Source organism: Thermobia domestica, chromosome 3 (assembly GCF_964235325.1).
Source record: "Thermobia domestica chromosome 3, izTheDome1.hap1.1, whole genome shotgun sequence".
Lineage (NCBI taxonomy): Eukaryota > Metazoa > Arthropoda > Insecta > Zygentoma > Lepismatidae > Thermobia > Thermobia domestica.
In genome coordinates this window covers 219531198-219557614 of record NC_137456.1, presented here as the reverse complement: position 1 = coordinate 219557614, position 26417 = coordinate 219531198, and the positions used below count along the sequence as shown (strand labels likewise).

The 26417-nt window shown below is 30.7% G+C and overlaps 1 protein-coding gene across 2 annotated transcripts in view; it reads right to left on the bottom strand.

Moving 5' to 3' along the window:
- LOC145680969 (heat shock 70 kDa protein 4L-like) overlaps positions 1 to 26417 on the bottom strand; it is a 331629-nt gene that overhangs the window by 267425 nt on the left and 37787 nt on the right. For both annotated transcript variants that reach the window (XM_081752187.1, XM_081752188.1), the window contains exon 2: positions 937 to 1138. In XM_081752187.1, the coding sequence (XP_081608313.1) occupies positions 937 to 1138 (202 nt within the window). The remainder of the gene's footprint in view (positions 1 to 936; positions 1139 to 26417) is intronic.

Sequence of the window (26417 nt, the reverse complement as noted above, 5' to 3'; positions counted from 1 at the left end):
GACACTTTCGATGACGTTTAAATCCAAATTCAGGCCTGCAACTTGGGGCGGGAGAGATATATAAATATGCTTTAAAAAAATGACGGATATTAGTGTTGAATCCATACTTTTTGGGGTCGTCGAGATGAACAGTAACATTCCGATGTCATTTAAATTCAAATTCAGCGTCGCAACTTGGGGGAGATAGAATGCTAGTCTTTAATAATAACAAAGGGAAATTTCACATATTGAATTCTTTAATATACTTCTCGATGCTCAAATTTACGCACTTGTGCGGTGTATATGTGTATCTGTAAATAAGATAATCTCTCTTTTCAAGTTGTTCGAAAAATATCAAATAATAAAGAGGGATTTTTACGAGAAATCAGGAAACTAAAAAGTAAAATTAAAACCTGTTCCTTTAAGTATTTTCCTGCTAGCGAAATACGTTGTTTATATATGCTGCAATCACGTTACAGTAAATAAGATGAGCATCAGGCGAAGAAATAATTTTTATATTATATTTTCCGGTTTTTGCAAATATTTCCGAATAAAAGATTTTTTTCTAATGGGTTCAAAATTTATTTCTAATAGGTGCAAATATATTTGTTGCCACAAAATTTCCCTATTCTAATACAAGATACATAAGTGCTCAATAATCTTAACTGTAAAGTAGTAAATATAAAATAGTTTTCAGTTTAAAAGCAAAATGTAGTAAAATATATGAAACTTTCAATTTTTACCAAATTTTCCGTTTCTTTTCAAGCTCGGAAAAAAGCGGTAAAAAACTGGATTTTTACCCAAAATTTTCGGATGTTTTCCAAGCTTTCAAAACACTAGTCACAATATTCATACCCTATAATTTGTTTGTTATTTAACAAATTACATACTTCAAACAAAATACACGGTTGTGCTATAGACCGTTTCTAGTATTGTTAAAAATCTAATCAAACATACCTTGATTCCTATGCTGCCGTTTTCTTGTTTTAAAATGTCGAACGGTAAGAAAGGTATTTCGTCTTTCTGAACATGGCAGTCTTCGTAGCTTCTTCCGATAAGTCTTTTGAATCCGAATATGGTGTTCTTTACATTAGTTATAATTTGACTTTTTGCCGCATTTCCCATTATTCTGTTTCTCTCGGTGAACGCCACATATGATCTGGAAAGAGAAAAATATCATTACACAACATATTTTATAAAACAAAACTAGATCCTAATGAGCATACGTATGATGAGTGTTTGATAATTGTCTGTGATACCGGAGCTGAACAAAAATGTGCTTATACTCTAAAGCTTTAGAATGGAATAAGAAATATTAATATATTTCTGGGATTTCAGTATATATCACCTTTTAAGCCTGTAGCGTATGAAAGATGACGTCTCTCGACGATCACATTTCTAGGGAAGTAGGAAAGAAATAAACGAATGGGGAAGGAAGAAGGGACGTCGGAAGTGAAAGGAAAGTTTTGTTTTAAGTCCATGATTATGCTGTGTAGGCTAAAGGAGATGTCGATGATAAGAAATTCATTATATAAATTATGAATGAACTTGCTGAAATGAAGAAAGTATTTATATATCACCATACAGTATATATCACCATACAGCAGTTGGTGTCTGATGAAGACAACGTTACGTTGTTGAAACTGTTACACTGGAATTTAGTTTTTTAATAAACAAGTGTATATACTCTGGTCAGAAGTGTTTATTATTTCTGAAAGATTAAATAATTATTGAATATATATGTAGGTTGAGAGATGAATATTCGTGGAAGATGAATATAATATTGAAGTAAAATGTATAATGTTTAATGGTGTCGACAAATATGTGTAAAGGGTCATCGTACGTTACCCCGAACAGTTCTTGGTTGCCATAGTTGCGAAATATCAGTTAAATATACAACATACGTGTTAGAAACTACCGCCGCATGTTAGATATTCTCTCCAAACCCTGTAATGTTATTCAGTAGTATATGTAACAACTAACATTGTCGGTAACATACCAACTGCATGTAACATGGGATTTAGGCAGGTCATCGTAACCCTAATGCGTCCTTAAATCAACCCTCAAATTAGTAAACTAAAATCCTTTTTTAGAACTACAGTTCGATTACCATCCCTCCCATACGAATCCTCAAACTTCACCAGTGTTTCTACCTTAGGAGTTCTGTTACAATAAAAAACTAAAGTCCATTTGAACTTGGAAATTCTTTTATAGTTCAAATCAATGATAAATGTGTGTAATTAGTAACACAAATCGATATTTATTGAGAGATAGTAAATGTGATAATAAGCCAATGATGGAATAAGTACTATAGTCACCATGATATTAGTGACGAGACTTTGATCTTTTAACCCCAGAAATGGGAAAAGTGTATTGATAAATACATTTACGAACCGAATAGGTGTTCGTTATGATTAACATATATACATCCTCGTGTGTGAATATGAGAAATGCGATAAGGCGGAAGATGTGGACACCAGAAAGTATGCTTCGACAATACATATAACATAATAGCTAGTATGAACTTACGAGAGAGAAATCGTCTAAAATTACTTTTAAAATGCTCATAAATGAGATAAAGACTCATTACTAATCCTCATTTTAATTTTTTTTCTTTCCACCCATCATATTGTATGCTATACTTATTGACGTATATATATAGTTGTATATACTACTACATTACTATTATGAAATTTCGTATGTGAAGTGATCCATATAAATATATACTTATTGAATGTTTATCAAATTCTGTGTTTAATTCCTCAATAGATGTAATAAATGTTCACCAAATTGTAGTTAGATGGTTCCCTTTAAAACTATTTTTCACCCATGTCAATACGCTGTCCTGTATGTATGTGAGTGTGTGTGAATGAATGAATGGTAAATTTAGTTTAAAGTGGTAGTATTTAATATTGATTTGCTGTGATAGTGTTCATAATAAGTGTGTGATAGCATATTATATGTATTAATATATGACGGAGGTCATGAAAGATAACCAATTCTAAAGTAGTTTAAACCGTCTGTATGAGAGGCAAAAATAACAGGATGAGCTTGAATAACGACAGCCTTTCCGGAAATCTCACAACTTGTATTTGTGACAATTAAGTACATCACTTTGATATATTTTTTATTGGCTGATTCAGATGTGTGTTCGATCTCCATTATAAAAATTCAATTACTGGATACAGGTTATTAAACACTTTGAAATATAAGACAAAAAATTAAATTAAAAATTCTCGTCACCTGGGCTGGGCTAGGGCAACTCCAACTTGCTCAGTTGCCTGGATCCAGGTCGGGGTCGTATGAGGGAACATGTGTCTCTTCGGGATCACTTCAGAATTGATCCTCAAGTAATAACATTCGAATGTGGATCACCTTTTAATAACTATTCAAGTTTTTAAAACATATTTCCATCATTATCCAGTAATCCTTTATTTCTAGTTCCTTCTTTCTTTCTCCTTTTCTTCTTTTCCTTTTCCTCCTTTCCCCTACCTTCTTTCTCACTTTTTCTTTCCGTTTTCTAATAAAACTAAAGAGGTTGTCGCTACAGACGCGATCATTAAATTTCTTTGATGTTTCTCTACGGAAGTCCGATAATAATTAACCGATAGCGGAATATACATATAACCAACATAAAATACAAAATTCATTTATTTTATATCATATATTACTAAATTACCAAATTAAAGGTTTAAAATATAGCGACTCCCCGTCCCCACTCACGAAGTTTCTCTTCAAGAATGGCGACAGTGACTTAGGACAGTTACCTTGGAAATGGTTGTTTTCTATGGTAACGGATCTGGAATTATTTGTTAAGCATCAGAAATTTAAAAGATCAAGCACCTATTGAATTGGTCGTAAGAATGTAAACGATAGAAAGAATTAGTTATTGAGTAAATGATTATAGTTGTCGTTGGCTGTTCTGTTGTTTTTGCTTTCTCTATAGGAAAGGAAATGGAATAAACGCTAAATTTTAAGGAAATTGAAATTTAAACGTTGGAAGTCGGTCAATGATGGACTAAGTGAGAGTTCCTATTTTATGAATAGTACTTGGCTTATAAACTTTGTTTTGTCAGTTTATGCAAGCGCGTAGCGTGAACACACATACACTCATAGAGAAACACACAATACACACACACATACATACATACATAATACCAATTAAAAATGGGACAGGAAACGACAACAATGTTCAATCCAGAGGGGTGCCCTGAGGGAAAACTCCGGCCACTAAAAGCCCGGGATCCCTCATTTTCAGATGAATTGTTTACTTCATATAGGATATTATTAGAAAATTTTGTTTCCAGGAGTACCCTTCCCCTCTCCCAACAGAGTGAGTACCTAGATTCAACACTGGCGTGACAAAGTAGTGAAAATTTACTTTATACCATAAAAATGACATGTACACAATGACATGTACACAATATACACACAAGAATTGTAAACATTTTTTTTTTACCTACTGCATCACTAGAAAAGTAATCCAGATCAATATCAGTCATCAAAATCAGTTCTAGAATCAGACCCAGAATCTTGATGCAATTAATTTCTAATTTCATTATTTTCAAGCACTAAACGATCCATTTTATGTAGTCAAATTATTTGCCTGCAGTGTTTCTTTCAGACTTTTTTTTTGGGAGGGGGCACTGCAACCCCGAAGCTCTGAGAGTGAATAACAGAGGAGACCAAAATAATACGTATATAGTTTAATAATAAACAGAATAGTACCAGCAGCACCCCCTCCCGGAATACTAAGTATGCGCCCGGAACATTGTTTCTGAAAGAATCACTGTTTGAATGCTGACACGAAACCTTTGTACGGTCAGCCCCAAGGGCATCATAAAGTAAAACCGCACCAATAGCCCCCTATGACTCTTTTACCCTATTCAAGGGTAAATTGTTTCAGACTTTGGGGCGCTGTAGTCGAAGTACGCCTTCAATGTCATCTCAAATTTTTCGGGGTATTTCAAAAGCCCAATCGTCAAAGTTACCAATACGACTGTCCGCACTGACTCACTACAAATTTACAAATGAAGCAAATGTCGCTTTCCGCGGGGTGCGGACGACCATCACACGAGGAAAATGTTTCTCGTCCGCAGCGTGCGGATGTCTGTGGTCAAAGTATTAAGGGAAAAAATATGCTTCCTGTGCTCAGGGGCGGCTTTAGGATGTTAATTTTGGGTGGGCCCGCGCCCTCGCTCATAGGATTGATTGATTAACGACAATAGAAAATATTCATTGATTATTTTGGATATACACATATAAGCCATTGAATAATTTGAATATAACCTGGTAAGATTGATATAAAAAGTAATCATGTAATTATGAGTCAAACCCTTAAAAATACCTTTAAACTTGGATAAGAATGCATTCATATAGAGTATGAAAATACACATTATTATAAACTACCTTCAAAAGCACACTGTAAAACATTTAGCTTTAAATTTAGACCAATTACCGCCAACTGATTACCCTAAACTTTACGGGTCACTGTTTTTTCATAAAAACGGCAGACCGTACATTTAGAAGCAAAATAATATGGACCGAGTTTAGAAACATATTTGATAATGTATAGGGATCGTTTTTCAAAAAATAAATATATAAATAGTGTTATTACCGTACAAGATTTACGGTATATCACATCGATTCCCTATCTAGTGGTCCTTGTCGGTCCAGCATGCGCTCTTGATACATCCAGTAAGAGTTCTTGCTGGACAATATATATTGGCCCAATTTTCATCGAATTGCTGGAGATTGTACCAGTACACACACACTGGCTAGCAATAATTTTTGCTGGATGGATCCAACTAGAGCGCACACTGGTCCAACAAGGATTTTAACCTGGACCGTGTATAGCGCAATGAATATGTGTTTCGACCGGGTTTGACTCCCTGATAGGACCATTCGAGTAATGTGTAAAACAGTTTTCTAGACCAGTCCTAAGATTCTTCCTGAGTTTTCCTCACCCAGACTAGACCAATCCCGGATGATACCTTCAGTTTTACTAGAATCTGTTCATTTCTCGATACCATGGGCTGCATGTTTGTTACGAGAACTTGGAAATCTGAGTGTTTGTTACGAGACTATCCTGAATATTCATCTGGATAACCAAGGATACATTCTGTATAAAGCTCAGTTAAAATTATTAACTAGCCTGACAAAAGATAATAATAATAATAATAATAATAATAATAATAATAATAATAATAATAATAATAATAATAATAATAAAGATTTTAAAATCTCAACCGTTGTTTATGAATATTTATAATAAACTTACTTCTGTATGACTGAAAAACACCCAACTCTGAATTTTCTCTCCAGTTATTCATAAATATATTAATGATATTCAACTGAGAACTTCAGATTTGACTAATGAGCGATACAGCGTGTACATTCAAATACTTCAGATTTTAGGAAGGTACTTCTCGTGGTATACAAAGCATATAATGAACATGAGTAATTACTGCTCCTTGGTGCTTTTATACCCATACGAGGTAACTAACAGCTAAAGGGTAACTTGTATTTAATTCACTACATGGAAAGAGAAACACTATGTACTACTATGAGCAAAATAAATGACGCGACTCTTTATTTTGAAGTTTTTTGAAAATATCTCCGTTTTCTTTATATGTTCGAAATTTCGGAAGGTTTCTTCAGCAGGAAGCGTTAATAACAAACCCGTTTTCAATATTTGTGTTAGATATTAGCTTAAAATAAAGAAATTAAAAGCAAAAAACATTAAATCGACCGAAATTACCAGAATTACCAACTCTGCTAAACTGGGAAATTTTCAAGAACGCGAGGGAATTCTACAGTTCAACACGAAGCAGCGACATCTATGTCATTGAGAGAAATGTGGATTAAATCTACAAACGAAAATTTTAAGGAAATATTTCTAATATGTCTTATTACATGCATTATCTGCGAACTCCAAATATATAAATCTATTCTAAGTATCAACATATAGCTAGAGCAAAAAGTGGAAATTACCTATGGAAAAGGACGAATTGGCAGCACGATCGTAATGAAAAATCGTCTTTACCGTAGAACAGGTTTAGTTGACGTAAGAAATTAAATAGCTCAGTTAGTTAAAGCAACAAGTGTATATGCCGGAGTTAGTTGGTTCGAATCTCATAGAAGTGTAGTTGTCATTTTTATTAGTATGGTTATTTTATTTATTTTTTTTTATGTGGGAAAGAATCAAATTGTAACATATGTGTAAAACTCATGACAATACCAAAAAAAGAAAAATAGTGTCGTTGTAGCACTTGCATTAGTGTCCCTAATTTTTGTTTGCAAACAGTTACGTAATTATTTCCCCTGTGCTCACTGCTCACTAAATGCTCACTGGTGCATAACGAATTTTTTCCAGTAAATGTTAATTCTAATTTGGAGAATTTTATAAAGTTTCACAATGCTTATCAATAAATAATCTTCTATCCACTTGTTTGGACATTTTGATAACAGATTTCATTATTAAATGTTTAATTTTCCTTATATATATTTAATTACGTAAAAGTTTTACAATGTATTTGTTTTAAATTGAAATTGTTTTGAATTTACCACATAGATTGATTATGCTTCTTAGCTTCAGCACATAATCTTTACGTTAGAGAGTCAGACAGAAAAATCCTGTTTTTTCCTCCCCTATGACCACTCATCTTAAAGCTATACATGTAATGGTTCGTGTCACATAATTTCGGCTCTCCAAAGACATTCACATTTAATAATAATAATAATAATAATACTAATACTAATAATAATAATAATAATAATAATAATAATAATAATAATAATTATTATTATTATTATTATTATTATTATTATTATTATTATTATTATTATTATTATTCCTGAATATGCCACCCTTACATAATGTAGTTACCTTAGACATCTTAGTTTAAAGTGCTTTCTTTAGTAATAATTTGAGCAACCACATAACAAAATTGGAATGTAGGACGGGCACGATGTTTTATTTTGCCACTCTATTTTCAGCTCCCTCCCAAAAGAAAGTATTTAATTTCTGACAAGCAGGGCAGACAAAATGAATAAGAAATATATTTAGAGCATCCTTTCCTCCGTGAGTGGAATATCAAATAGCATTTTTTATTCTACCGAAGATGACTCTAGGCGGTTATGGTTAGGTAACAAAAGAAATACGTAATATATTTATAGCACCCGTTGGCTGTAATATTACCGCTTCTTTATTTGTTCGAGGGCGCCTTACACAACCAAGGGTGACAAAAAGAATAGGAAAAGTATCTAAAGATTACAAAACACTTTATATTTTGTCAGAAACAAGGCAGTATATACACAGCACTGCTTTCGTTAACAAGTGTTTCACCCATGAGTCGCTTATAAAATTAGCCAGAATAAACTTTTGCCGATCGTTGCTCTAGAGGTATTTGTCCAGGATGGTTTGGTGTCGGGCTAATAACGATGAGTATGTTTATTTACAACACCGTTAAAGAAATAGTAAACTTTCTGAAAGGAACTTACTTAGGAAACATCAGATCCTCCTTATACATAGCCAGAGCCCATTGTGAAATATTGCATCTGGTGTTCTCGGTGAAAGTTCTATGTTACTATTAGAGAAATATATATTTCCGTTTCCACGCTGATGGTAGAATTTCTGAAACAGTTATTGAATTACGTTCGAACCATTGGCGTAAATAGCGCCCCCAAAACCCTGTGGCGTGGGGACTGCACAAGCTGCAAAGCCAAAAAATATATAGAAAGTACGCAGGGACGGACCAGGCCAAATTTTCACCTGGGCAAAGTGACTTTTGGCGCCCTCCCCCCTAGTACTAGCCTATATTTTACATTTTATCCTAGTGTTTTTAATAGTTTAAACCCATTTTTCAAAAAGACATTCATTACCTAGGAAAACTTCACAAAGAATATGGCCTGCTATAAGCAATACGAACACCGCCCCCCCCAGCTTGATCTAGTGGCTAACACGCCTGCCTTCTGTGGTCCCGGTTCCAATTCCCGGTGGGTTACTGTTGAACAATAAACGTGGTTCGGATATCACTATAATCAGTATCCACATCTCCTTTGGCCATTAAGGCATAACCGTGGAACGCTAAACTCAAACAAACAAACAAACAAACAATACTTACTCCCCCTCCACTCTCTATTCTACATGCCATCTCTCCATTTGTCCATATAGTCCCCTTTAGTGTTATGAAACTCTCTTCTTCCATGGTGAAATGGAAAAAGATTATGTAATTACCGCTACTTTACAAGAATATAAACCGAATATAAACCAAAAAGTCAGTAGGAAACACAGTATACTATTTACTTTTGAGGCTCGTTTTGGCGCCCCTCTGACTCTGGCGCCCCGGGCAGTCCGCGGGTTGCCCGGCCCTTGGTCCGCCCCTGAAAGTATGGACGTGTAACGAAGGGCTGCGGACGTGAGGTTAACCTTCATGTTATGCCACTGGTTTGACGTGTTTGAAATGTTCAGTAACTGATCGGTTAGTGAAAGAATTTCGACGGTTATTGATATTTAATGTTTAGCTAAGACAAAGTTACCTAACCAAATACATTTGGTATTGCAATGTCACAATTTGATTTTTCCTCACATAAAAAATAGGAAAACAATAGTAATAAAAACCCTTACTCGTATTAGGTTCGAACTAACAACCTAATTCGTACAGACTAGTTGCTCTGACCAACTGAGTTTCGATTTCTTACACGAAAGAAGTCTGTTATACTACGAGGCATGCTTTTCATTATGATCGTGCTGTTAATTTATGCTTTCGATAAATAATTTCTACTGTTTGCTTTATCTATATAAATAAATGTATAGATTCATATATTAAGTGTCTTTAGGTAATGTGTGTAATAATTTCGCGACAAATATACTTGCTTAAATGTATTGTATGCTATGATTTGCCCTGATTGTCTGTTCATATGGTGGTTGGAAAACACACGTCAAAACTCTTCGAAGTAATACGAACACGACTTAAGAACAGGGACTGAACTAAGTTATCACTCGATTGACCTTGAGGGCAAAAAACACCAAAGGGTCGCTATAAACGAAAGTTCAGCATGCATTTCTGTGGAGCTCTGTTCAGTATCACGGTTCTTGGCAAACACGTTTGTTCTTAGGAGTAGATTTTACAAACCTAACCTTTCGATAGAGCGCAATGGGAGGGAAGGAATTCTTGCACTTGTTGCGTCCCCTTGAAGTGATACTTTATCGAAAACAACTCGTTTTCCTTTATATACTCGAAGCTTCTGAGGGTTTCAAAATGAGGAAACATTACTGACAAACAAGGACGCATTTAGGGGTGGGTTCAGGGGGTCCGGACCCCGACTCAAATCTCAACTTTTCTGTAAATTTAACCTAATTTTGGGGGTTATTTTTAAAAAGTTTATTATAATTTATCCTAATATTGAAGTCGGACCCCCGGACCCCCCAGATAGCTTTGGACCCCTCTCAAAATAAAGTCCTGCATACGTGCCTCCTGACAAATTTATTTTCAATATATTCGTTAAATAATAAAGTAAAATAACTAAATTAGGAGCAAAAAGCTTCAACCCGGTCTAACTTTTGTCCACTGCCAATATTGTTAGAAGAGATATTAATAGCAAAAACTCCTAGTGAATGCTGAACCTTGGAACTTCAGCCCGAACACAAGCATATTTTCGAAACACACTAAGGCCTAGCCAGAAGGCATTGTAAGCGAGTTACGTTTGGCATCATTGCACGGAAACAAATGAATGCTGAATTGCATTCTACTACTACTTTTACTACTAACTTTTGCTATGGATCTGTATAGTACCAGGGCAATCTTATTTTAATGAAAATTTTAAAAAAATAATCGTTAAATCACTTTTGAATATTATTTTTAATCTTTTTTAACGAAAGAAGTGTTATAATTTTTTTAAAAAAATAATAAAAATTACTCTCCTTAGGCAGGGTTTGAACCCACGCCAAAACCAATCTTCCTTACTAGCATGTTGCGCTAGCTCACTCAGCTACGATATCCGACAGCATTTGGCGTTTACTTTGTGCTATATTTGCGTCATGACTCGTGATGTCACTAACAGTATCACGATATAGACGTCATTATTTTTCCTACATTGCAGAGTCCCCCGAGATTTGATCATTGTCTACTCGGACTGGAATTGTCATTTGGAACAAACACTTTAATATGAAGCCAAAAATTTCTTTAAAATAGACGGAAGCTTCGAAAGTTTTCAGAATTTTAATATTTTTGCCTTTTCCCATAAGGGGTCGTAGCCTCTACACCGAAGAGCCCCCCGAGATTTGATCATTGACCAATCGGACTGAAATTCTCATTTGGAACCAAAACTTTAATGTGAGTAAAAAATTAAACTTTTACATCAATTTGAACTGACTGGGTTCCGGTTAACCACACTATTATGTTTAGTTTAGTTAAGTGGAAATTTGTGACAGCTTCACATCATCAAAAGAACCATTCAATTCATCCCCCTCCCCCCAGGAGTCCGTGCTGGATCAAAAGACACTTTTCCTATTCTTTTTGTCACCCTTGGTTGTATAGGAGCTCCCTCGAACAAATAAAGAAGCGGTAATATTACAATCAAGGGCCGCTATGTATTAGGTATCTCTTTAGTTACCTACCCCTAACCGCACAAAGCCATCTTCGGTAGAATAAAAAATGTTACGTGATATTCCAATCATGAAGGGGGAGGGGATGCTATAAATATACTTCTTATTCATTTTGTCTGCCCTGCTTATCAGAAATTATGTAACGTTGTCCCTGTTTGTCAGTAACGTTGTTCTTGTCTGTTGGGAGGGTACTGAAATGAGAGGGGCAAACAAACGTCGTGCCGCCTCCAACATGGTTGCTCAAATTATTACTAAAGAAAGCATTTAAAACTAAGATGTCTAAGGTTACTACATTACGTAAGGATGGCATATTCAGGATTATTATTATTATTATTATTATTATTATTATTATTATTATTATTATTATTATTATTATTATTATATGAATGTCTTTGGAGCACCGAAATTGTGTAAGACGAACCATGGTATGTAGAGGTTTAATTAAGACGGGTGGTCATAGGGGAGGAAAAACCAGGATTTTTCTCCATCTGACTCTAATGTAAAGATTATGTGCTGAAGGTAAGAAGCATCATAATTCTACAATAGGTTACTTTTACGTAGAATATCAGCTACTTCAGTTCTCCTCCTTCGGGTTACTTACCTCATGTAGTAAATTAACATTTTCAATTTAAAACAAATACATTGTAAAACTTTTCCGTAATTAAATATATATAAGGAAAATTAAACATTTAATAGGGAAATCTGTTATCAAAATGTCCAAACAAATGCATAGAAGATTATTTAATGATAAACATTGTGAAACTTTATAAAATTCTCCAAATTAGAATTAACGTTTACCGGAAAACATTCTTTATACACCAGCGAGCTTATTGTGAGCAGTGAGCACAGGGAAAATAATTACGAAACTGTTTGCAAACAAAAATTAGGAACACTGATACAAGTGCGACAACGACACTATTTTTCTTTTTTTGGTATTGTCATGAGTTTTACACATATGTTACAATTTGATTCTTTCCCACATAAAAAAAATAAATAAAATAACCATAGTAATAAAAGTGATAATAGCATTTCTATGGGGTTTACAGGCTGCAGTTTACAGGCTTGTTGCTTTAACTAACTGAGCTATTTGTTTTCTTACGTCAACTAAACGTGTTCTACGGTAAAAATGATTTTTCGTTATTATCGTGCTACCAATTCGTCCTTTTCCATAGGTAATTTTAACTATTTGCTCTATCTACACGTTAATACTTGGCATAGATTCATATATTTGGAGTTTGCAGATAATGCACGTAATAAGACATATTAGAAATGTTTCGTTAAAAGTTTCGTTTGTAGATCTAATAACACATTTCTCTCAATGACATAGATGTCGTTTCTTCGTGTTGAACTGCAGAACTCCCTCGCGATCTTGAAAATTTCCCACTTTAGCAGAGTTGGTAATTCTCGTAACTTCGGTCGATTTAATGTTTTTTGCATCTAATTTATTTATTTTAAGTTAATATCTAACACAAATATTAGAAACGGGTTTGTTATTAACGTTTCTTGCTGAGGAAACCTTCCGAAATTTCGAACATACAAAGAAAACGGAGATATTTTCAAAAAACTTCAAAATAAAGAGACGCGTCGTTTATTTTGCTCATAGTAGTACAATAAATTAAGTTCCAAATATACAGAAAACTAGAAAAAGTACTTACGTTACACGACAGACAATACGTTACATCGAAATGGTAGTAAGTGAACATAATTCCAATACACACTAGTAGATAGATAATGGGGATTCTGCAGACAAATTCAATATTAGCCCACTTTAACTATATGTCACCCTATCATCTCTAATAACTTCTAATCTACTCCCTAATAATTTGCAGCGCACTCCCTATCCCAAATAACTTCTATCACACCTCAAAAAACTTCTATCTTACTCATAATAACTTCTAGTGCATTCTATCACTAAATCTAGTTACAAAAAATCACTAAATCTAGTTACAAAAAATCACTAAATCTAGTTATAAAAAATCACTAAATGAAGTTACAAAAACCAAAAAAATCACTAAATCTAGTTATAAAAATCACTAAATTTAGTAAAATAAAATTACAAAACACTTTTATGATTTTACCATAAAAGTTAACTAGATTCTACATAATTACATAATAGTTACAAATTAGTATATTAATAGTTACAAGTTCGGATACTGATAATGGAATCGTCTGCTAACCTCGTTCTCTATAGGAAACAAAGACTTCTTAAACTCTGTCCCCTGATTATAATTCAAGCTGAATAGACAGCCGTTAATATCAAAAACAACTTGAACTTCGGTTTGCACATTTTTCACAATTACATTAAAGTTATTAGTAAGTATAAATTTCTTTTGAGGATCCATTCTATTCACTCCATTTTTTACTTCTGACAACATATTTTTGATCATTTTTTGGATTCACAAAACCGATCATCATTTGAAATTACATACAGAACTCAACAGTTGGATAATTATCTTTTAAACCAGTGTATTTGATTTTTATTCCATCTTTAACGATCTCATCAATCATTTTATCTGTTAAGTGTTTTGTAAATCTAGGTGGAAGAAATACCTTAAACTCCTCACATTCAACTAAAATGCTTTTTCCAAACTTAGTTTTAATCTTTTCCATTTTCACAATCTTATATTCTGTATTTAATTCTAATTCTCTTAATCCAATAACCTGTTTTTGTTCAAGACTTCCAAGTTTATTTAAAAGTTCAATATGACTCGCCATCGTATTTATTATATTAAAACTTTTTAAAAATCAGTTTCTAATAGCCTCGAATTTCGTTAGGTATGTCATTGATTCTGTTAACAATATCTCTTACATTTTCATCTGTTAATTCACCATTCATGAGCTTAATTACATTAAGCTCATCTTTAAACAGCCGAATTCGATTCACCATATTTTTATAATATTCTTTCTTTGAAGCTATATTAAACCGTGTTGATAGACCAGTGATAACAGCAGAAGGCGAAGCAAATGCAGTTGTAATAATTGAATACACTGTAACAGGAATAAATACATTGATGAACCCTGTAGAAGCTGATAATAGAATTGATAACGTAATAAGAGTAATATAAACACATTTTATTCTCTTAAACTTCCTTTTGTTTTTCATTAATAACTTCTCAAGATTTAATATAGTATCTTCAATTAACACAATTAAATTCTCACGTGGAATGTTATCTGGAATAGTCATTTTATTAAATAAGTTTTTATGATATTATCATAAAAACACTTACAAACTAAACAAATCTAATAAACATATAATTGATTTATATCTTCTCAATTATTTTTTTTTCTCAACATAATACTCTAAATTTTTCTTACCAATCATAACAACATAGCAAATTGTTTTATCTGGTACATCGCTTTCAAAATTTACAGTCAGTTTCAAATTAGTTCTATCACTTACAGTTACTGATTTATGCTTGCTTGTGTTAATTACGAACATCGGCCTATTTTCTAAAAACTCCTTCGGGTAATAAAACATCTCAGTATTTCCAATAGTAGCTCGCTTATATACCGTATGCATTTCATAAACTTTCAAATACTTATGTTTTGCAAAATCTAAGTTTAAAGATTCTAATGGGAAAGATTCATTTCTAGAATTACGAAAATGGATATTCTGAACTTTACAATGATCAAAATAGCTTGAATCTCTTTCTTGATTATCATTTCTATCAGTCTGGAAAAAGGCAATTACAAAATTAGGCATATCAAATTCACTTGAGTTAAATTGTGTGGTTAAATCGAATTCTAAACATTTACCACTAACTGATTTCTGTAAACATTGATACGTGTTAAATGAAATAGGAATCTTACCTTCTTTTAACATATTAGATCTTAACAAGGTGGCATAGTTAGGTTCATAATTAACAATAGGCATTCTTAACTCCATATTTGTAATCTTAATTTTACCTGGATGCGGTTGATCATTCTCAAATGTTCCATCCTGCTTTTTTGTTTTCCAAATAGCAAATGCATTATCATCAGAACCACTTCTTTTAAATGTATATTTCAATCATCCTTTCCACATAATATCTTTAAAATCTGAACAAAATCCTGGCAAAAGTCTTAACAAAAACACTATTTCTTCATCTGTTCTTGCCCACGTAATTCCTTCCCATCCACATTCATCATAGTGATTTGCCTCTGGTTTTGAAATCGTACATGTGTTTACAGCTGTTGAAGTTAAACCAGGATAATCTATAATATCTAATATCTGCCCATGCTTACTAACTTGAATTTGAGAAAACAAATGTGGGAAGAAATTATTAATAAGTCTAATATTTTGACCAGTAGTATATTCTCCATCACCATCTCTACCTCTAATTTCAAAAGTTACATACATATCAGCATAATAAGAATGTATGAAGCCATCACCCACCTCAATATCAAATTCAATAGACCTGTTTGGCTTATTTAAATTCTCGATTGTTTTTTGATTAGGTTTAAAGGATTGTAATTCATATGATTCTATCTTATCCATATTTATTATAAAAAATATTTATAATCGTTTTATGAATTAAGCCCATAAATTAAACCCATAAAACTTAAATATAACTTCTCCAAATATCCTTATTCCTATTCAACTGACTAATAATTTCTGAAAAACTATACCCATCTGTAAACATTTTTAACACTGCAATGCATAAATGTCCACAAATTACCTCGTTAAAATGTTGTATACAGCTGCTATTGTACTCTATATTATGATCAAGATATTTTACGAGTGTTTTTGGTGGATTACCTCCAAATGAATCAAACACATACTTTCTATTTCCTTTTTTCCAATAACAAATCCAATGCGTTCCTATATTTTTAGACGTATCAAAATTAACAATACCACACTCATTCTTCCTTGGTTGTTTAGGCAATTCATCACTCATAAATACACCTCTAAAGTTTCTTATCTCAAGTTTTTTAACAAGTTGTATTAGGTCTAAATTACTTAAAGGTTTAATTTCTTCTTTTTCTTTACTGTTTTGGAGTTTCCGTTTTTTGAAAGCCTACCACCTTGTTTTTTTTTCATTGCTAAGTTATGTCGCTTTTGTTCCTCTAATTCCATTTTATTCTTTTTTGCATCATCTACAGTCTTAGCAATAGCAGCCACACCTGCAGCAACAGAACCTAGAGCACCTATTAAAGCTAAAATCGTTGGAATAGTAAATATAAAACCACCATAATGAACTTTATTATCATTTGCCTTCATTTCTTTGTTTATTTTCTTAAGTTGTGGTATAGAAAGAGATAGAGACATACATCGTCTTTTACTTAGTTTTGCTTCCTTTTGTTTGAGTTGTTTGTTAGTTAAAATGTGATCTATATTTAATTGTTTAAGTTCCTGATTAGGAATCGTAAACGTAAAACCTTTTAACTGCATATTTATTATATAATTAAAAGCTTTTTATGAAAAAATTTCCATAAAAAGTACATATAAACCTAAATCTAAAAATATTTATAAACCTAAACCAAATCTTACTTATAAACCTAAACCAAATCTTACTTTTGTATTCATCACTAAAGCAGTTCCAAGAGCAGGTAGTTTTTCAGTTATTAAATTAGCATCTTTATCAAAAACTCTTTCCCAAGCTTTATTTTCTAATTCCTTATCTGCAATGTCTTGATTCTGTATCTTTATTATCCCTATAGTATATATCATGTTCTTTACAAGCCTCATCTAATTTGTTAATACCTTTATCACCTCTTTCTAATCTTTCTTGAAGTTTTGTACCCGGACCGCAAAATCTAAAACCTGGAATATGCAACTCAAATGGAAGTTTATTAATCAAATCATTTACTAATCCTTTTCCATACTTTTCACTATTCCAAAATTTTGGTGGCAACGTATTCAATATCTTTATCAAATAACCTATACCTTTTGGATCATTAGGTATAAATTGTGCAAGTTTAGAATTAATCATATCCATAATACCTACTTTCTCATTATAAAAGTTATCATTTCCAGATTTTTCTTCCCCATCAATAACAATCAAGCGATCAATCAGTTTTCTCACATCATCCATCCATATGTATTCTTTTGATAATTCGTTATATACCTTTATTCCTTCTCCAGATTTTGGTGTCTTTTTTGAAGGTGTTGCCGGTTTTATATATTCATCCCAAATAGGCTTGATAATTTCTTTTTATTTTTTACCTTTACTAGACTTTTGTTTTCTTGTATTCGGATCATTATTATGAAATGCAACACTAGAATCAAGTACTATTTGTTTATATTTTTCTAGATCATCATCATTATAATTTGTTGGATTGTGTTTTGTCAATAATTCCCATAAACCTTCTGTTCCTGTATAATGTCGATTATTAATAACTAAATCATCACCATGAATTTTAACTTCCGCATATCCTATCATATGTATAATTTTCCCATCCTCATCATATGGTTGTATTCCAAAACTTTTATCATCTCTAGCTGCATAATATCTTGAGGTAATCTTACCAAAATGAGTTGCTGCTAAAGATTCTATTCCTTCTACTTTATATTTAATTTGTTTTTTCATGTGTTTTATTTCTTCTGTTATAGGCGTATCACTTTCATTTATAGAACTATCATACATAGGCGGTGTTTCTAATAAGCTTGAATCCACTCTAGCACTTTTATGTACAACTGGAACTAACTCTTGAATTAGATTTTTATTTTCTTCTGCTACTTTTGATATATCTTGCCCGAAATCTTTAATTGCATCAATAACAGGCTGATCTTGTTCTTTAAATTTTTCATACTTACTTCGATTACTTTGTTTAATTTCCTTAAATCTTTTAATAAGTTCTTCTTTTAACTTAATATACTTCTTAGCTTTATTAACATCCATTTATTATATAAAGAAAAAAATAAAAACATAACATAACATAACATAACGTAACATAATATATACGTTCACCTGCATTCATATACGTTTAGTTTACACTTTTAGAAATTCTTTAATTTTATTTCTATATTTACCATTATTCACCTTCCTAATCATATCTATTGTTAAGAAACCATGTTCTTCACTCCAACACTTGCTACATAATAATTGTAATTTTTCAAACGACATATCAGATGCAACAAATTCATCATATATATGTTTTAAATTTACATTGTCCTGTCTAAATATACAAAGAAAGTTTAAGTTGTCCCTAATTAATTGTTTTGGCACTTTAGAATATGTTTGTCCAAGATAGAAACAGTTCAAACCCTTATGACGCCCTCGAGTAAAATATTCTCTAACGTGATTTTGTTCTTCTAATATGAAATCATCAAATACTACCACAGAATAGTCCTCACATTCATCTAATGGAATAATCTCTTCATTGTTTCCTTTTACTATTGCTATTGTGTCTTTAATATTACGTTCTATATCTCGAAAAAGTTGTATTAAGTGTTGGTATTTAGGTTGATTGAAACTTTTAGAATATATATAAACATTTGCATATTTTAACCATTTAGGTGCCAACAAAAATTATCAATCATTAACGTCGTTTTACCACAACCACTAGGCCCAACTATTAAACATCTTATATCATCAGGTAACAACTCACCATTCCTCTTTCTCTTCGCCGTTTCTTCTGTTAACCTTACTTTAATATCCCAATTATCCATAATAGTTATTTATTATATAATAAATGAAGGTATTTAATTTAAATGGTTATTCATCTGTATTAAACATGTCATTGCATTACCCATTTGAAAACGATTTAGAAGTAGCTGTTGCAGGATTTTACACAATATACTTAACTCCAAACATTACAGAAAAGAACAACAAATTAACGTTTTGTAATAGTAACTCAAAATTTACAAAACAACTCATAATTCAGCCTGGTCAATATAGTTTACAAGAATTAGAAGAATATATTAAATCAAACCTTCCATATACCAACGATCCTTTTAAAAATATTCAATTTACTGAGGATAGAAGGAAAAATAGAGTTAAAATATTTAGCCAACAATGTGATATAACCTTAGATACCATTAATACTGTATTAGGTTTTAGTGAAAAGAACTTGGCTGAAAATATAGAACATGTTGGAGATAAGGTGCCAATGTTTCATCCGTTTGATACTATAAATATTCACTGTGATTTAGCAGAAGGTATGATTTTAAAACACAATGACACAACACACAACGAAACATACTTAATTGCAACATTTAGAACAAATGCAGAGTTTAGAGAACCAATTATATATGAACCTAATGAAAAGATATTTTTCCCAATACATCACAATAAATTTAATAATTTCAAAGTTTCAATTAAAGATGAGAATGGTGATTTGATTGATTATGGTGGAGCTCGTATAACTGTTTTACTTGCTGTTAAATAACTCAAATTATTATATAATAAATATGGATATTTTTGGTAATATTAAAAGTAAGGTAAGTGATATTAGTGAAGAGCAGCTGAAACAGTTAAGGAATTTAGATAATGTTGTTAAGAATGAAGAATTTGAAAATATAAAAGAGACACACATGAAAATTTAATGAGTCGTACAAATTTTAAATCTGAACTAAATAAAATTTCACAACAAATTATAGATCGTGGATTGATTTTACACAAAAAAGATTAGTTAATATAACTAATGGTATTGATCAACAAGATGCTATTACGTTAAACCAGCTCGAGTTAGTGAAAAGCGATATTAACAACCAATTAGAAAGTGATAGAAACAAATTTGAAGATGAATTAAAATCATTACAAGACACACATATAAAGAAAGATGATATTGAGGTTTTAAAAGGTGAATATATGGAAGAATTTAAAAAGACCAATAATAATGTTACTATTCTATTTAAAGCAAAAGTTCCTGTTTCAGAATTTAATCAATATAAGTCAGAAATATCATCCCAATTAAATACACTTACAACAAAACAAGATTTGCAAATGATGAAAAAGGAAACTTTTAATCTAATTATGCAAAAAGAAACTATAAATTTATTATGTCGATTGAGAACTAGAAATGTTCCAAATCCAATCTTCAGAATATTTAATTTATCTAATGATTATGAGTTTCTCTACAATGGAAAAATAATGCATATGGAATTAAGTTTGGATAGATACTTTTTAGATATATTTTTGAACAATGCTTTAGTGGTAAATTTGCCATTAAACATTAAAAAGGGTGATAAAATTATGTTTCAAGCACAAAAAAATTCAGCTATGGAAGAAGGAAAATTATTGGAAGTTATTATGTATATAGAAAGAGAACCTTAATTATTTTCTTTTAATAAATAATGATGTGTTAAGTGTAAGAAATCAACAGATACAAAAATAGGTAACATTAGAATAGAACAAACAAAGAATGGAAGATATGTTAAGAAAGGTATATGTGTTGTATGTGGTACTAATAAATCTCAATTCATTAAAAAGCGCGATTGACTATATGAAGGTGAAGGTATTAGAGAAGATATTATAGAAGAAATTCATAAACCATCTAGAAAAAATTATCCTAGGTTAAGTGTTATTGTTAAAGGTATAGATGATTTATGGCAAGCAGATCTTGTGGAAATGGATAGTGGTGTGTTAAAAGGTGTTTCAAAATTAAATGAAGGTTATAAGTATTTGCTAACGATTATAGATGTGTTTTCAAAATATGCATTTGCTGTTCCTGTTAAAGATAAGAGTGAGAAGAATGTTACAGAAGCATTTGAATCAGTGTTAAAAGTAAGAAAACCTAATAATTTACAAACTGATCAAGGTAAAGAGTTTTATAACAAAGAATTTGAAGATTTGATGGGAAAAAACAATATCAATCATTACTCAACATATAGTGGTAAAAAAGCTTCTGTTGTTGAAAGGTTTAACAAAACACTTAAACAAAATATGTGGAAAAAATTTACTGTTCAAGGTAATTATAAATGGTTAAAAATATTGCAAGGTTTGGTTGATGAATATAATAACAAAGTACATAGAACAATTGGCATGAAACCTGTAGAAGTGAATAAGAAAAATGAGCATGTGATATTGAAAAAGTATATAAGAAAGAATATAAGTCTGTTAAGTTAAAGTATAAGATTGGTGATTATGTTCGTATAAGTAAAATTAAAGGTTTGTTTGAGAAAGGTTATACACCAAATTGGTCAACAGAAGTGTTTGTTATTAATGAGGTTTTATCATCTAATCCACCAACATATAAAATTAAAGATTTATACAATGAAGAAGTTAGAGGAAGATTTTATGAACCAGAATTATTGAAAACTAAATATAAGGATGAGTATTTGGTTGAAAAAATATTGAGAAAGAAAGGTAATAAAGTGTGTTAAATGGTTAGGGTTTGATGATTCACATAATAGTTGGATAGATAAGAGTAACGTAATATTATAAATGTTATATTTTATGATTATTTCATAAAAGGTATAAATTGTTTATTAAATGGTTAGGTTTTAATAATTTGCATAATAATTAAATAAATAAAAGTAATATAATATTATAAATGTTATCTTTTATGATTATTTCATTAAAGGTATAAATTGTTTATTAAATGGTTAGGGTTTGTTAAATGGTTAGGATTTAATAATTTGTATAATAATTAAATAAATAAAAGTAATATAATATTATAAATGTTATTTCATAAAAGGTATAAATTGTTTATTAAATGGTTAGTGTTTATTAAATGGTTATGGTTTAATAATTTGCATAATAAGTAATATAATATTATAAATGTTATCTTTTATGGTTATTTCATAAAAGGTAATAAAGTGTTTATTAAATGGTTAGGATTTAATAATTTGTATAATAATTAAATAGATAAAAGTAATATAATATTATAAATGTTATTTCATAAAAGGTAATAAAGTGTTTATTAAATAATTAGGGTTTATTAAATGGTTAGGATTTAACAATTTGTATAATAATTAAATAAATAAAAGTAATATAATATTATAAATGTTATCTTTTATAGTTATTTAATTAAAGGTAAATAGGATAAGAAGGTAAATGATAATTATGATGATAAGTGAGTTTATGAAAATGATTCAGTTTTTATCATATTAATAATGACTTTGATGAGGTAATCCCATAAAAGCCCTATACTAACACAACACACTAATATATGTAGACAATTGCAGGAGTGTACAAGTATTAGCAGTTGTGTTAAGAAAAATAAGTATGCTAATGTTGGTATATATAACATGAGAAAAATGTTATGAAAATGAACTAAAAAATTTAGTAAATATATAAATAAACGATACAGTATTTTTTCATATAAGATGAGTATAAATAATGTTAATTTTACTGGTGAGGAGATGAAGGAGATGTCGATTACAAAACTAAAACTAATATGTAAAGTCAAGAAAATCCGTAACTATAGTTCTTTAGATAAGAGTGAATTAATCAAAAAAATCGAACAATATCAAAATGAACCAGATGAATTGAAAGTTATATACACAATGAAAGTTGATGAACTAAAAAACCATTGTAAAAGGAAAGGAATAAAAGGTTATTCTAAATTAAGAAAGGCTGAACTTATTGACCGCATTAAAAAATATGAAGATGAACAAAACAGATCACAAATTAGAAACATATTTCTATTTGAAGAAGAAGTATTTGAAGAATCGAAACCACAACGAATACCAATTAAAGTAGAAACAAAGGAAACAGCAATACAGAAACGATTACAAACTATCACAATTGAAAACATAGGAGGATATAAAGATCCAGTGAAGTTTTTAAATATAAGTGGGAAAGTAGTTATTAACAAAATCAAGGAAGAATTAAAGCACCACCCATAAAAGTCAACCTTGTATTCATTTGTGATTATATTAAAGATAAAGAAGTACAAGAACGCAATTTTAAAACTATGAATGAAAGAATATTACAATCAACTGACTTAGATGAATATATAACCTATGCTAAACAAAAACTATGTAGAGAGATGGAGGAATTTCAAGGTAGAGGATCAGGATGGACATTACATCAAATTAAACATTTAGAAATCAGACTAAATAAATATGTGCCATTACGAGCTTCTTCCTTCATTGACCTTCCTAAACCAATTAAAGATAAGAAAGCAGTAATCAATATTAAAAATCAAGATAATAAATGTTTCTTATATTCAATTGCAAGTTATTTAAAACCTATTGATAGATGTTCTCAATATCAACGACCTTCACACTATACAGAAATTGTGAATGAGTTACAAGATAAATATTGTAATGGTATTGAATTTCCTGTACAATTAAAAGATATAGTAAAGTTTGAAAAGAGAAGTAACATATCCATTAACGCGTATAGTTATGATGATGAATATAATATATACCCACTTCAAATCACAAAAAATAAGCAGGACAAGCACGTTAATTTATATGTAAAAGATGAAAATAATAGTCATTTTTGTTGGATAAAGGATTTATCGAGATTAATAAGAAGTCAAGTAACAAAACATAAGGAAAAATTGTACTTTTGTGATAGATGTTTGGTAAGACATTTTAGAAATGAGGAGCAATTACAACAACATGAACTATATTGTAAGGAGCATGAATCTGTTAGAATAGAACTTCCAAAACCATATGATAATCAAATACAGTTCCAAAATTATAATAGATCATTTAGAGTACCATTTGCGATATATGCCGATTTTGAATGTTTGTTATGTAAAATGGAAGTAGAGCATAATTGTTCTAAAACTGTGAAGTATCAAAAGCATTTACCAATGAGTTTCTGTTATTATATTAAATACTCAAATGGTGTGTATAAATGTCCTGTTAGTTATATAGGTTTAGATGCTGCAAAGGTGTTTGTGGAGAAGTTAAAACAAGAAGCAATAGAAATAAAGAAAATATATAACAAAAGAGTTGAAATGAATGGTCTAACTAAAGATGAAGAAAATAGATATAATAATTCCAATAGTTGTCATATATGTGAGAGAAACTTGAATGATTTACCACCAGCAATTGAAAAACAAATAAATATGTTAAATAAGAAAATACCATTCGCTAAAGATAATGATAGCATGATTGAAAAGTTAGAAGAATGGAAACATGAATTAGGAAAATGTTTAAAGGATATAAATAAAAATAAAGGAAAAGTAAGAGATCACGATCATTTAACTGGGAAGTTTAGAGGTGCAGCTCACAGTTATTGTAACTTAAGCTATCGAAATCCTAATTTTATTCCAGTATTTATTCACAACTTAAGTGGTTATGATACTCACCTGTTTCTTAAAGAACTTGCTTATGATAAGAATGAAATAAAACTAATTGCAAATAATGAGGAAAAATATATAACATACGCGAAATATGTGAAGGTTGATAAAAAGAATGGAATTAATTTACGATTTCTAGATTCATTTAGGTTTATGTCAAAGAGTTTAGCAGAACTAGCAAATAACCTTACAAAAGAACAATATAGAGAAACGTCAAAGTATTTCCCTAATGATTTATTAGATTTAGTAATTAAAAAAGGTGTGTACCCATATGATTATATTGACTCAATTGAAAGATTAGAAGAAACAAAACTACCTTCAAAAGAAATGTTCTTTAATAAACTTACTAAAACCCACATCAGTGATGAAGATTATGAGCATGCGAAAAATGTTTGGAAGTTATTCAATATTAAAAATCTAGGTGAATATACAGAACTTTATAACAAGACAGATGTATTAATATTAGCTGATGTATTTGAAAGTTTTAGAGATGTGTGTTTAAAAGCATATGGTTTAGATCCTGCTTGGTATTTCACTGCTCCTGGTTTATCGTGGGATTCAATGTTAAAGATGACTAAGATCAAACTAGAAATGTTAACTGACTATGACAAAATATTAATGATAGAAAAAGGTATAAGAGGTGGAATTTCACAATGTAGTAAGAGATATGTAAAAGCAAATAATAAATATATGAAAAATTATAACAAAGATGAACCTTCAAAGTATTTAGCTTATCTAGATGCAAATAATTTATATGGATGGGCTATGAGTCAATACATGCCTTACAAAGACTTTAAATGGGTTCAACCTTACATAAACATAATGAATATTCAGATGATTCAGAAACTGGCTACATATTATAAGTTGATTTAGAATATCCAGAATACTTACATGATAAACATACAGATCTACCATTAGCTCCAGAAAATATGTGTCCACCAGGATCGAAACATTCAAAATTATTAACAACGCTTTACAATAAAGAAAGATATGATATTCACTACAGAAACTTAAAATTGTATGTCACTTGGGGTGATATTAAAGAAAATTCATAGAGTATTAGAGTTCAAGCAATCAAACTAGTTAAAGGAATATATTGATCTAAATACAAATATGAGAACAAAAGCTAAGAATGATTTCGAGAAAGATTTTTACAAGTTAATGAATAATAGCGTATTTGGTAAAACAATGGAAAACATTAGAAAGAGGCCATCTATTACCTTAGAATGTGATCCAGCCAGGGTGGAAAAGTTAATAGCGAAACCGAACTTCGATTATAGAACAATATTTACTGAAGATTTTTCTGCGATACATATGAGAAAAGAAAAATTGACCTTCAACAAACCTATATATGTTGGTATGAGTGTGCTAGATTTGTCAAAACTATTAATGTATGACTTCCATTACAACATTATGAAACCTAAATATGATATTGATATAGGGTTATGTTATATGGATACTGATAGTTTTATATATGAAATTGAGACAGATGACTTCTACAAAGACTTAAAATAAATGGTTGATTTATTTGATACAAGTGAATATGGAAAGGATAATCAATATGGAATACCATTAGTAAACAAAAAAGTATTAGGAAAGACGACGGATGAAAACAATGGTAAAATAATGACAGAATTTATTGGGTTAAGATCAAAGATGTATGCATTTAAAGTTGAAAATAAAGAGAAGAAAAAAGCAAAAGGAA